General features: G+C 49.7%; 1 protein-coding gene across 4 annotated transcripts in view; it reads right to left on the minus strand.

Annotated features, from left to right (window-relative positions):
• Hspa12a (heat shock protein family A (Hsp70) member 12A) overlaps positions 1–12819 on the minus strand; it is a 163711-nt gene that overhangs the window by 6316 nt on the left and 144576 nt on the right. For all 4 annotated transcript variants that reach the window (XM_087552353.1, NM_001107445.2, XM_087552356.1 and 1 more), the window contains 4 exon segments: positions 8775–8946; positions 5316–5402; positions 4577–4681; positions 3626–3884 (listed from right to left, as the gene is read on the minus strand). In XM_087552353.1, the coding sequence (XP_087408479.1) occupies positions 3626–3884; positions 4577–4681; positions 5316–5402; positions 8775–8946 (623 nt within the window).

Here is a 12819-nt window from a genome sequence, read left to right on the forward strand (position 1 = left end):
AGGGTCTCACCATTCCATCTAGCCCTAGTTGGTCTAGAATTTACGATGCAGACCAGGCTGGCCCCAAACAGAGTCTCCTGCTTCTGCCTCTCTAGTGCTGGGATTGAAGTTGTGTACCACCAAACCACTTTAAAAAAATAACTAGAAGGATGAATAGCTATTTATTCTCTTTTCTGTAGTAACTGAACCACAGAGGAATAACTGTTTTTTTTTTAAGGAGTGTTCCAGGCACACCAAATAGAAAGGGGGAGACACAATAGTGAGGCATGCACAGGCCCATCCCTAATGAAATGTGGGCCGTGATCATCAGAGGACGCTAACATCCAACAGAAGAGACAAATAGATTTGCACATGTCCCCCGATGGGACTAAACAGGAACCTGCAGCAGCTGTGATCACCCACACCAGAACTGCCTGAGGTCAGGCTTTCAACATCCTGTCACGGGAGAGGCAGGATCATGAAGCCCTACTGTCCCCTAAGAGTTATAAGTAGTGATGGCTGCTGAAGAGGAAGAGATGGTCTTCCAGCGACACAGTAGTAAGGTGCTATGTTTCTGTAAATAACTTCTCACCTATGCTCCTGTACACAGCTCTAATGAATTTGGGACACACACACACACACACACACACACACACACACACACACACACGTAAAGGGGACTGGTTGTGAAGAGAATGGGACAAGAGAGGGTGATGAGGGATGTGCTGGCTGGTTTTCTATCACTTTGACACGGGCAAGAGTCATTTTGAAAGATAGAACCTTAACTGAGGAAATGTCCCCATCAGACTGGCCTACATTTATTTGCTTACGCGCTCTCTCTCTCTCTCTCTCTCTCTCTCTCTCTCTCTCTCTCTCTCTCTCTCTCTCTCCCCTCCCTCCCTCCCTCCCTCCCTCCCTCCCTTCCTTCCTTCCTTCCTTTAGTTGTTGCTTTGGGTTTTTGTTGTCTAAGACAGGGTTCCTTTGTGGAGCTCTAATTGTCTTGGAACTCACTCTGTAGACCAAGCGGGCCTCAGAGATCTGCCTGCCTCTGCCTCCTGAGTGCTGGTATTAAAGGCGTGCACCACCAATGCTCAGGTGGGCCTGCGTTTCCTAGTGATTGATCTGGAAGGGCCCAGTCCATTGTGGGTGGAACCACCCCAGATAGGTGGTCCTGGCTGACATAAGCCAACCATGAGGAGCAGGCCAGTAAGCAGCCCTCCTCCATGGCCTCTGCTTTAGTTCCTGCCTCCAGGGTTCCTCTCTTGCTTGACTTTCTGTCCTGACTTCCTTCTATGGCAGACTGCTACCTGGAACTCTAAAATGAAACCCTTTCCTCCCCAGCTTGCTTTGGTCATAGTGTTTTATTACAGCAATAGGAACCCTAAGTAAGACAAGAGGTAAAATCAGAATATACTATGCACATACATAAAAATGTCACAGTCATTACATATAATTACTGAGTGGTAATAAACATAAATTTATAAAAAGAAAACTCCCACTTATTAAGTAAATTTGCCAAAAATTCAAACTTGAATCTGCCGGAGATTCAATGTTTGTGTATTTGCAAAAACATAGCAAGGGACAGATTCACAGACTGAGGAAACTGTGGGTACACAATGAGCAAACAGAGATTGTGGCAAGATCTCAGGGCAGCCTTGACAACTAAAATACAATGAAGGGTGAAACCAGGAGGGAAGTTTGTGTTTGTATACGGGGCTTGTGATACTATGTAGCCTTCCTTTGGATATTGATACAAAGTAAAGCAATGAGACAAGAACTGATGATGCTAACGGATTTTTTAAAAAAGCGCGAGCGCTCTCTCTCTCTCTCTCTCTCTCTCTCTCTCTCTCTCTCTGTGTGTGTGTGTGTGTGTGTGTGTGTGTGTGTGTGTGTGTGTGTTGGGGGAGGGGGAGGAGAAGGAGGAAGGAGAGGGGAAGGCAGAAAGGAGAGGGAGGGGAAGGAGAGGAAGAGGGGGAGGGGAGGGAGAGGGAGAGGGAGAGGGAGAGAGAGAGAGAGAGAGAGAGAGAGAGAGAGAGAGAGAGAGAGATTACAGCATATATAAGGAGGTCAGAGGGCAACCTCAAATGCTGACCCTCACATTCTACCTTGTCTTAGATGGGGTCACAGTGTTTAACATAACAATAGAAACTGTTTGCCACTGAATATTTCAAGTGACACCACCCCGCAAACTTCCAGGGGATTCTCTTATGCCCACCTCCCCTCTTGCTGGAGGAATGCTGGGAGTACAGATGCTGCTGCTGTGTCTGGCTTTACATGGGCTCTGGGGATGCTAACTGTGGTCCTCACATTTTCACCTCAATTGTTTTACCCCCTGAGTCATCTCCCCAGTCTAACTCAGTAATTAAGGACACTGAAGAGCAGTGCATTTTAAGAATGATAACATTAAGGTCATATTAGAATGTACCTTAGAACCCTAGCCTCAAACATTAACGGATTAGATCATAATCTGAGATTGTCTTTAAAATAACTGCAGGAGGCGTATGTGATTTAGACTGGCTAGGAACCGCCAGTGACTGAAGGTGGATGGTAAGAGTTTTGCCTTCCATTGTAAGGAGGACATTAAGAGGGGGTGACTATGGGAAGTGACGGGTACGAAAATTTGTCAGACTGTGGTAACAACCAGTTCACTTTGGACATGTATGTTGGAAGTTAGTTTTGGTATGGTGTTGGTAATGTCGCCCAGGCTGGCTGTGAACTCAAAACACCCCTGCCTCACCCTCCACACTGTGGGGATTAGAGGCATGTGTTATTATACATGGCTCAAAAACAACTTTTTAAAAGCTATCAAACAGGTAGGACTTTTTTTTTCTATTTAAAAAAAATTCAGTTTTAATCCGAATCTTCCACAGGGGCTCATTTTGCAGCAAATTGTAAGCGCAAGCCTTGCAGAAGCAGGAAAAACAGATTCCTACTAGAGTTTGTGCACCTGGTACACACGGAGTCCTATTCCAGACACTGCTACAGCAGGCAGCCTTGTGGTTTGAATGAGAATGGCCCCCCTTAGGCTCAGGTATTTGAATGCTTAGTCATCAGAAAGTGGCACTGCTTGAAAAGGATTAGGAGGTGTGGCCTTGTTGGAGAAAGTGCATCACAGGTGTGAGGGGTGGGGCTTTGAGATTTCGAAAGCCCACGAGGTCCAGGCCCAGCCTCCCTCTCCTCAGCTAGTGCATCTGGATGCAGAACTCAGCTCCTTCTCCAGCACTATGTCTGCCTGCATGCCTTCATGTTCCCTGTCATGATGATGACGACGGATAGAACCTCTGAAACCGGTAAGCCAGCCCCTAATTAAAAGCTTTTCTTTATGAGAGTTGTCTTGGCCATGGTGTCTCTTCACAGAAGTCGTACAGCGACTAAGATCCCGCCCAAACAACACATCCTGTTTTCACAAGGGGATTGTTATCCCAATGATTGTACCAGCCAATGCACAGACCGTGCTCTGTGACCTGGGTGTTATGCTCAATCCCTCCTAACAGGTAGGAGCTCATGTTACGCCCACCAACATCCCTCTGAGGTAAATGGAATTGTTAGCCACACTCCTGTAGTAAAATTGAGGTGTGGGTGAATTGAGCCGCTTGCTTGAGAGAAGGCAGTGCACAAGGTGAGAACCCAAGGCAAGCCAACTTACTTGCTCTTCCTCAAGGCATGCTCTACGCTGTGGCCCCGGAACTTCTTGTAGTAGTCAATGAAGGAGAAGGGCAGAGTGATGTTCAGGGGGTTGGTTCGATCTGGTGCCGCGGCTCTTTTGCGAGACTCAAAGGCGATCATTAGGTCAACCCAGGCTGCCGGGCGTTTGATCTTGAACTGTTCGATAAAATCCTCTCCAAATATTTTACAAAGCAGTTTTTCAAATTCATAATCTACTCCCAGGGATCCGTAGGGTCCACCTGAATGGAGAACACATTGAGGGCCCGTGACATTGGAGAAGTGAGAGAGACTAGGCCGAGCGATGAGATTCAGGCCTTCCCCGTGTTCTCTGAGGCACACCGCAGCCCACTTGGCTCTCAGACAACTACCATCCCCACTCGCACCTCAAAACCCTCTGGCTCTTATTCTGTGGATTTTTTTCCTGCAATAACCTATCCATTTAAATTGTTTTCTTTATAAATAAAATCAATACAGATAACTAACTTCAAAAAAAATCACAATATCCCCTCTCAGGAAACCCAAGGTGAGGATTGGAGAATTGGCAGACCTCAGGCTCTGTGCAGTCTCTTGATGGCCCTGCCTCAGGGCACCTCCCCTCCCAAGGGTAAAAGGCATGTTCCTTGTTTTGGCGATCTTATTCCAGGTGCCGAAAACTGGCCTTAGATTCAGTCAGAGGTGGCACCAAGCTATGGGCAAATCCTGGTAAACCTTCAGAAACAGAGCCGCTATCCAGTTTGATGCCCGAATTTTCAAGTGGAAGTTTGGAAGACATTTAAATACATTCTGCTCTCCAATCGTAAACAGACGGAAGGGCCCTCTACCACCCACAGTCCACGTGCTTCCACATGCTTGTGGTGCTGAGAGAAATCTGAAGTGGGCGGACTAGAGTGGTGGGGGGAGGGGAATGCTATGGAGCAAGGCGGTGTCTCACCTGTTGCTTTGTATAGCTCCTTGAGGTGTCCCTCTGGTAGCCTTATCTGATGGACGGTCAGGTCTACCGTGCCTCCGCCACTGTCAACCACCACGTACTTGTCCCCTGGCATAGAAGACAGCAACCTTTAAGATACACCAGGCATCTGTCCCCCCTCAAACGAGGCGACGGACGATAACCCGGCTTAGTGAGCACCATCAATGGTTCATCTGCATGGTGGGCTTTGTTAATTAGCAGCATAGCAATTTATTCAATAAGTAGAGAATCCAATCATACCGGTCCAGGAAGGTGGGGTAAGCATGCATGAAGCAGCGGCTGTGTGAGAGACTCTAGAAGACCAAATATTCATGTCACACAGGGCTGTGTCCCCACCACATCCCATGGCATGCGGTTAACACAAGACTCCCTCCAGAACTGGGGGCCTTATCTTCCTTGGGAAGAGTCTATTTCTGTGGCTTTCTGACATGCAAAATTGTGGCTCCCGGAAGGGCAGTGCCTGAACCAGTGGCGTTTAAAGTGCCTGAGCAGGGGCTGGGGATTTAGCTCAGTGGTAGAGCGCTTACCTAGGAAGCGCAAGGCCCTGGGTTCGATCCCCAGCTCCGAAAAAAAGAACCAAAAAAAAAAAAAAAAGTGCCTGAGCATTTTCCCAAAGAGCAAACGGAATGAAAACGAAAGCGCTTGTGCGAGCGGTGAAGAAGAGTAATGAGGCGCAGAGGCAAAGGACATCCCAAGACACTACCTTCCTCCAGCTCGGACCAGATTTCTCCTATGACATTCTCCACCAAAAAGGTCCGACTCTGTCGGTTGCGCCGAACGTGTTCCTTAGCTAGTGGCCAACAGAAAGAAAGAAAAACAGGATCAAGCATAAGAAGGCATGAAAAAGCAGACAGTCATCTGTAGCGATTGAAGACAATGGCATGGCGGGTTCGGGGCTGGAACGTTTACTGACACTTCGCCAAAGAGATTAACAGACTTGGCATCAAAAACCAGAAAGCCAGACCCTCCAGGGAAAGAAGCCCTAGTCTTTGCTTGCCCTAGTCTTTGTCAGTGCCTGGCTCCCGGGGAAAGAAGCCCTCGTCTTGCCGGTGCCCGGCTGTGAAGAAGCCCTGACGAGATTCATGGCTCTGGAGACTTTCTTCTGGGGAGTGGCTTAGTGAAATAGGCCAGTTTCCCAGCAGCCCGAGGTGTACTGGGTTAAACTCTTTCCCATCAATGTGCTTTGGAATGCTGGACGCATCTTCCTCACGGGAATCTCTAGGATTAAAGGATTGAGAGCCGCTTCCTGCAGCTGTTGAAGACAATGTGCGCTTCTGCCACATGGTGGCGCTTCGCCCACAAGGTAACATCTGAACCTAGGGGAGCCCAGCACTCGGGAAAGCGGGCACGTGGGGAAGCCTCTGCCTGTGTGCCCAGTGACTGGACGGCCAGTGAGACAGACGGGGCACAGGTAACTGTCCTGTGCTCAGCTGAGGAAAGTGGGGTGAAGCCAAAAGACTCGGAAGTCCCTAAGTTTGAAAAGGCAGAGCCATGGGCCCAGAAAAGCAGCAGGCCAATCACTTTAGCCCTTCGGACCTCAGTCTCCTGATCTACAGTGGGGATATCACTGGCTGGCCTACATTCCCGCTTCACTAATGCACCCTGCTTGTCTAGCACATATCTGGAGTGACAGCTGTACACACACAGTAGGTGACACCAGAGGCAGAACACCTACTATGAGACCTAGTGTCAGGGAATGATAACTCTCACGAGTGGTTTATTACAGCAGCTGTTGGGGGGACAGAGGAAGGCTCAGCTGCCTTATCTGCCCTCCCTGAGCTACCCTACTTCTGAAATGCCAGAGAATCCCTCCTTAGTGAGTATCCAACAGCACCCTCCACCTTCTAGCCTCTTTCTGTAAGAAGCAGACTGTTTGCAAAATCAACTTCTCTCAGGATTAGACCAGCAAACGCCCAGCTAGCTCACTCCAAGTTCTTCAGAGCCTGGGCTGGAATGGTCAAAGGGACACCCTGGGAGGCTTCCCCAAACCCCAGATTCTCTCCTACTTCCCACGCAGGGGGCAAGCGAACTATGTTAGAGTAGAGATAGAATACTTCCCTAGCATGCAAGGAGGCGGAAGTCAGACCCTAGGCACAGCAGTAACAACAAGGAATAATGCCTCGGACCTTGCAAGGATCTAGCTGGCTAAAACAATTTAGATAGCTACAAAATGTCATTCATTAAAAGAAAAAGCTGAGCAGGGCCCGGCAAAACATCTTTCCACTTCCCAAAGAACTATCCCAGTTTTACAGGTAGATTAAGCCCAAGATTGGACAAATGTCTCTTTTATGGATCCCATTAAAACCTATCAAGGGTAAAACATTGTTCCCTGCAAACCCTAAGTGTGGATGCTCAGCGTCTGCCAGCACCATCCCTCTGCAGCTGCCTCTGCCCAAGGACCTGTGATTAGGAAGGAGCCAGGGCATGTCAGATGTGCTGAAACAGAGCTCCCTGAGGTTCCCCAGATGCCCACCCTGGGAGAGCCAGGCCAATCTCAATGTAAGGCTTACACCTAAACCCTGTCCTTGCTGCCCCTCCACGGCATGTTGGTCAACAATGCAGGCTCAAAAAATAAACAAACAAAAACAAAAAACAAAAGGAAGGGCCCTGTGAGAATAGACATGACTACATCAAAATTCACAAGCTGTGGGACAGACATGGCAGCCGGAGTGGCTGATGTGGCAGATTAAAGGGGAGACAAGGCAGCCTAGAGGCACGGAAACTCCTGAGGAAGGCTCTTACTAGAAATCAGAAGATGCCTCCTGAAAACTGAGGTATGTGGAAGCAGTGCTGGGCCAAGAGACCCTGATAGGAATCTCTGCTTATGAGCCAGGAGGTACCTTCTAAGGTACAAGTCCGGTCTTCTTTCAAATCAGACTGTGGAGAAAGATGTGTCTTTGTGTGTTTGAAATGATAACACGAGTTCCCTAGAGGAAAGGCTGGCCCCAGCATCCCTCGGCAAGGGATTGATGAGAAAGAATAAGGACGAATCTAGCCCTTGGGCCTAAGGCAAAGTCTTTGCACTCAGTGTGGGAAAAACGGATCTAAGGTGTTAGCACATAGCCTGTGGCAAATAAGATACAGCAGCTGGGGGACAAGCATAGCTCTTGCCACCTCCTGGTCACAACTAAGGACCAGACCTAGGGATTAAAAGGAAAGGGTGTCCCCTGGGACAGAGCTGTCTGAGGGTGACTGAGGAGAGACCTGCAGAAAACTGCACACACAGTGCATCCGGTCAGGGGTGAGCCTAGGCCTGGGGTCTTGGCAATGGCAGACTCGGGCTTCTGGTGTGGGGACCATGGAAAAGGTAGGTCTAAGCTTAGGCCAGGCAATACTCACTAATGTTCTTCCTGTCCTCGCATGGGTCTGGGCATTCCAGGGCTGCTTGGGGGTGGACATGGGTAGAGGGCGCCTTTCTGCCCACTAGGTCCTCATCTAGGAGCTAAGCGGAACTCAGAGCCAGGGAGTGCAGCACCCCCCCACAAGTGCTGTTTCCTGTTACTGCCCAGGTTTTCAGTGGTGCTGTGACCATGACATCACCTCCCCCAACCCTGGGAGCCCTGGATAGACCCTTGGACAGAGCAAGCAGTGGAGCAAACAGTCTTGGGGACCGAGACAGTCCATTTGTATAGATGACTTATTCAAGAGGCAAAGCTCCTTAAAATTACCCAGCAAATGCTCCTTCCCTCAGCTAAGGGTACATCTCCTGGGTCAGCACAGATCGGCCTACTTGGTGTGTATAAAGCACCGGATGAGCTCATCCCCCACTTAGCCCAAAGGGTGAGTCAGGAACGAGTCAACAGCATTAATGAAGGAATTAATAGCAGGCAAATTAGATTAGAGCAACTCAGTTAATATACAAGGCAGGCTCAGAGCCTAGTAAAAATGTGAGGCTAAGAACCACTCTCGGGCCACCCTCAGGTTCTTGGAGAGATGTCCCCAAGGGGTGACAAGCCGGGATAGCCAATGCTTAGTATATGGGGAAGTCTTCTCAGGGGCCAGACAGAAACATCACTGAAAGAGGAGCTTAAGACCCACCCTCCTGGCAGAGCAGCCTGGCCCTCACAGCTAGAGGGTCTTTAGTGTCATCACCTCAGCTGGCTAACAACTGGGGGCTGGGGGGAGGGGCGAGCAGAGGGAGGGAGAGAGAGAGCAGAGGTACCCTGTGCAAACCCCGCTCCTACTGTGTCACTGGCGCTGTACCCATTGACCACCGCCTTGCTGCTCAGCTCTATCATCTGGTGCAGCCGCAGCTTTCGGCAGTAGATGGAGGCTGCCTCGGGCTCCAACGCGATGATGAGCTGCTCTGAGTTCTCCGGGGAGGCCAGGCCCGCCTGGAAGACAGAGACAGAAGCTGGGACCTGGGGACTCCCTGGGCAAGCCTGCTGGGAGGACAGCACACCTTGTCTTGAGGTCGGAATGCTCACGGGAGGATCTGAGTAATAAGCTTGGCTTGTTTGGGAACTCAGGGGGAAGGGAGTTCCTCCATAGGTGTCTGCTGAAATTAATACTAGGGGTGATCGGATATTGAGCTCTCAAAGTCCCTTCATGCACAGGACTCTTAGGGAATCCTGGCTGCAGGGCCTCTGGCCCTTGGGGCTTGTCCAGATCGGAACTGAAGAACACTGTGGAAGTGGTAAGGAGACGATGATGGACTGTGGATAAAGGTGAGGTTATTACACAAGCGGCCGGAAGACAGAATCACAAAGGCCCCAACACTCTGAAACCATCTCAGAGAGAGGACAGGTGGACCCGTTCCCTGTGACAAGGGTGGCACGCCTCCTGACAGAGACTGTGCAGACCAGAGTGTAGGTGAGCTTCAGGTAGGCAAGCATGTGACGACCCTCCTGATGTCACCGGTGTGCTAGAGCTCCTGCCACTGCCTGACGTGTGAGAGTGGCTCCCAGAGGACGCACGCCCCTTAACTCCTAGAGTGCAGGTGGGTGGTCAGCTGGAGGTTTACCCAATGCCTTTATTCTTTCAGTAGTTCATCATATATTTTATTATCTGTCTGTCTGTCTGTCTGTCTGTCTGCCTGCCTGCCTGCCTGCCTGCCTGCCTGCCTGCCTGCCTGCCTGCCTGCCTGCCTGCCTGCCTGCCTGCCTATCTATCTATCTATCTATCTATCTATCTATCTATCTATCTATCTATCTATCTATCTATCTATCTATCTATCTATCTATCTATCTATCTGAAGAATGGGGTCTCATGGATCCTGGACTGACCTCAATCTTGCTAGGCAGTCATGCATGACCACAGCGTCTAATCTCCCTGTGTTGACCTCACGAGTGCTGCTTTGGGATTGTGAGTGTTCATGTCACCACATCAGTTTGATGTGGTGCAAGCAATGAAGCCAGGACTTTGTGTGTGTGCGGGGGGGGGGGGCACTGTGCCACAGATACAGCCCAGTTTCTCCATATTCTTACTATTATGACAGTCACAGCCCTAGGTTCCCATATGTAACTCCATCTGCTAATGTCTGGGCTCTTCCTTGGCTGGCAAGAGGCAGAAGTGTTTCTGTCCCGTGACACGTGACCTGTCCCAGTCACCTACCCTCCAGACTTGGAGGTCCCAAGGGTACCCTTCCTGTGATTACTCACAGACATGAGCCCTGGTCTATAACTGCACTTCAGGAGCCCTGGCCACAGCATGGGGTTGGGGGGTGGGGAGAGTGGGGGGCGCTCTTCCTGCAGAGGCTGTGCCTGGCGCATGGGGTTCTCTTGGCCGCTAGCAGCAGGGCTCGCTCCTATCACCATGTGCTGTTTTTCTGCTGTTTCCAAGGAAACCAGAAGATCTGTCTCCATGCCACGCCTGCTTGGAGAAAGTCCCCCATTCCTACCCTCACTCTATACCAGGAGTTTAGCAGACAGAAAGTGTCCTGTGCCATATATTCACAGGAGGAGGGGCTAGGAGCTGGGGGGAGAGGGGAGAGCCTTTCATGTAACTAAAGGTACCGCCTTACTTACTTTTCTATTGCTGAGATAAGACTCCACCACAGTACTAGTTATAGGGCTACTGTTGCTGTGATGACAAAGGACTTAAGTGTCTTAGCCTTCTACATTCCAGTTCATCATCAAAGGGAGTCAGGCAAGAGCTGATGTAGAGGACATGGAGGAGTGCTGCTTTGCTCTCCACGGCTTGCTCAGCCTGCTTTCTTATAGAACCCAGGTCCACCAGCCCAGGAGTGGCATCACCCATAAAGAGCAGGACCACCCTCTGTCAATCACTAATTTAAAAAATGCCCAACAGGCTGGCCTACAGCCCGATCTTACTGAGGCATTTCTTCAACTGAAACTCCCCCAATGTCAGCATAGGTCAGGATCCTTAAATCACAGTAACTCTCCTCCTTGGAGTGCAGACGTTACATGGGAGAGGCCTGGGCCTGGCCCTTTGACAAAACTTTTCCTCCTCTGGTTTTAGGCACCATCTCTTCGACCCCTGGGAGGGACTCTATCAGATAACACATTGCCTAGGGTTGTCCATGGACATCCCAGTCCAAAGAAATGTCATTAATAACATCTGCACCAACCAGATAGGAGAAGGAAAGTCTTCATTCTAGATGCACCGTGTGCTTCTCTGGGAGCATAACACCTCAGGACGGCTGGTTTCAAAACCTGCACCCGTGCTCTGCGCCCTTTCCCTATGGCCTCGTTCCCCCAGCTATGGCCAGCTACACAGGCAACAATGGTGCTCATTAGCCTGGTCCACAGGCAAATGGGCAGGGCTGCCCTTAGATGATGGTCTTAGGCATGAAGGGTCTTCTGCTCCCTGTGAAATGGTTAAGTGCCTCTGCCCCAGGTCCACTTCCTCCCCAGGTCAGACCACACACCCTCAGCGCGCAGGGACAGCTGAAAGGGAAAGGTGCCCCTGAGATAGGATGGGGTCAGCACAGGGATGGGGTACCACAGGGATGTCGAATCTGCTGAGCCTGAGTCCTGGGGTCCCCAGAAGCAGAAATCCAAAGTAAACAGGGCAGGGCTCCCCTGCTGAAGGGCAGCTCGTGTGCCCAGCAATCCTTTTCTGGGTTTCTAGCACCAAGGGCCTCCTGGGATTACAGATGCCCAGAGTCAGCTTCACCAGCAAGGGGTGAGAGGGAAGGGGGAGGCTCAGTGTGTCGACTTCCTGGGACCCTGGGTACAAGCTTCTGGAATCCACACTAGAAATGGAACCAAGGTGATGGGATCGAGCCCTGGGTGGAACCCGAGGACCAAGAAAAGTCAGGCAAGGAACTTTCAGACTTTAATGCTACAAAACTGTTTCCATGTCCCGCTGGTATGTCAACTGGCCGGTTGGAATTTGCATCAGACAGAGCCTCAATGGTCCTGAACCACAACAGGAGGTATAGGGATGGGAGTGGAGAAATATCTTCACCCAAGGTCTCGTTCATCCATTGACTATGACCCTGACATCCTAAGCAAGACTCCTGAGTCAGAGGAAACTCTGTGTGTGTGTGGTGTGTGTGTGTGTGTGTGTGTGTGTGTGTGTGTGTGGTGTGTGTGGTATGTGTGTGGTGTGTGTGTCTGTGTGTGTGGTGTGTGTGTGTGTGTGTGTGTGGTGTGTGTGGTATGTGTGTGTGTGTGTGGTGTGTGTGTCTGTGTGTGTGTGGTGTGTGGTGTGTGTGTGTGTGGTATGTGTGTGTGTGGTGTGTGTGTGTGTGTGTGTGGTATGTGTATGTGTGTGTGGTGTGTGTATGGTATGTATGTGTATGTGTGGTATATGTGTGTGTGTGGTGTACGTATGTGTTTGCATGTGTGTGTGTGTTTGCATGTGTGTGTATGTGCATGTGTGGTGTGTGTATAATGTATGTGTGTGATGTATGTGTATGTGTTTGTGATGTGTGTATGTGTGTGTATGTGTATATATGTATAATGTGTGTTGATGTATGTGTATGTGTGTGTATGTGTATATATGTATAATGTGTGTTGATGTATGTGTATGTGTGTGTAATGTGTATTGATGTATGTGTGTGTATGTGTGGTATGCATATGTGTGTTTATGTGGTGTGTGTATGGTATGTGTGTTTGTGTGTATGTGTGTATGGTGTGTATATGTGTGTGGTGTGTATGTCTCTGCATGTGGTATATTCATGTATTTGCATGTGTGTATGTGTGTATATGTGTATATTGTGTGTATGTGGTGCATATGTGTGTTTGTATGTATGTGTGTGTAGTGTGTGCGTATGTTTGCATGTGTGTGTGTGCATGTGT

This window comes from Rattus norvegicus, chromosome 1, assembly GCF_021556685.1.
Source record: "Rattus norvegicus strain SHRSP/BbbUtx chromosome 1, alternate assembly SHRSP_T2T, whole genome shotgun sequence".
Taxonomy (NCBI): Eukaryota; Metazoa; Chordata; class Mammalia; order Rodentia; family Muridae; genus Rattus; species Rattus norvegicus.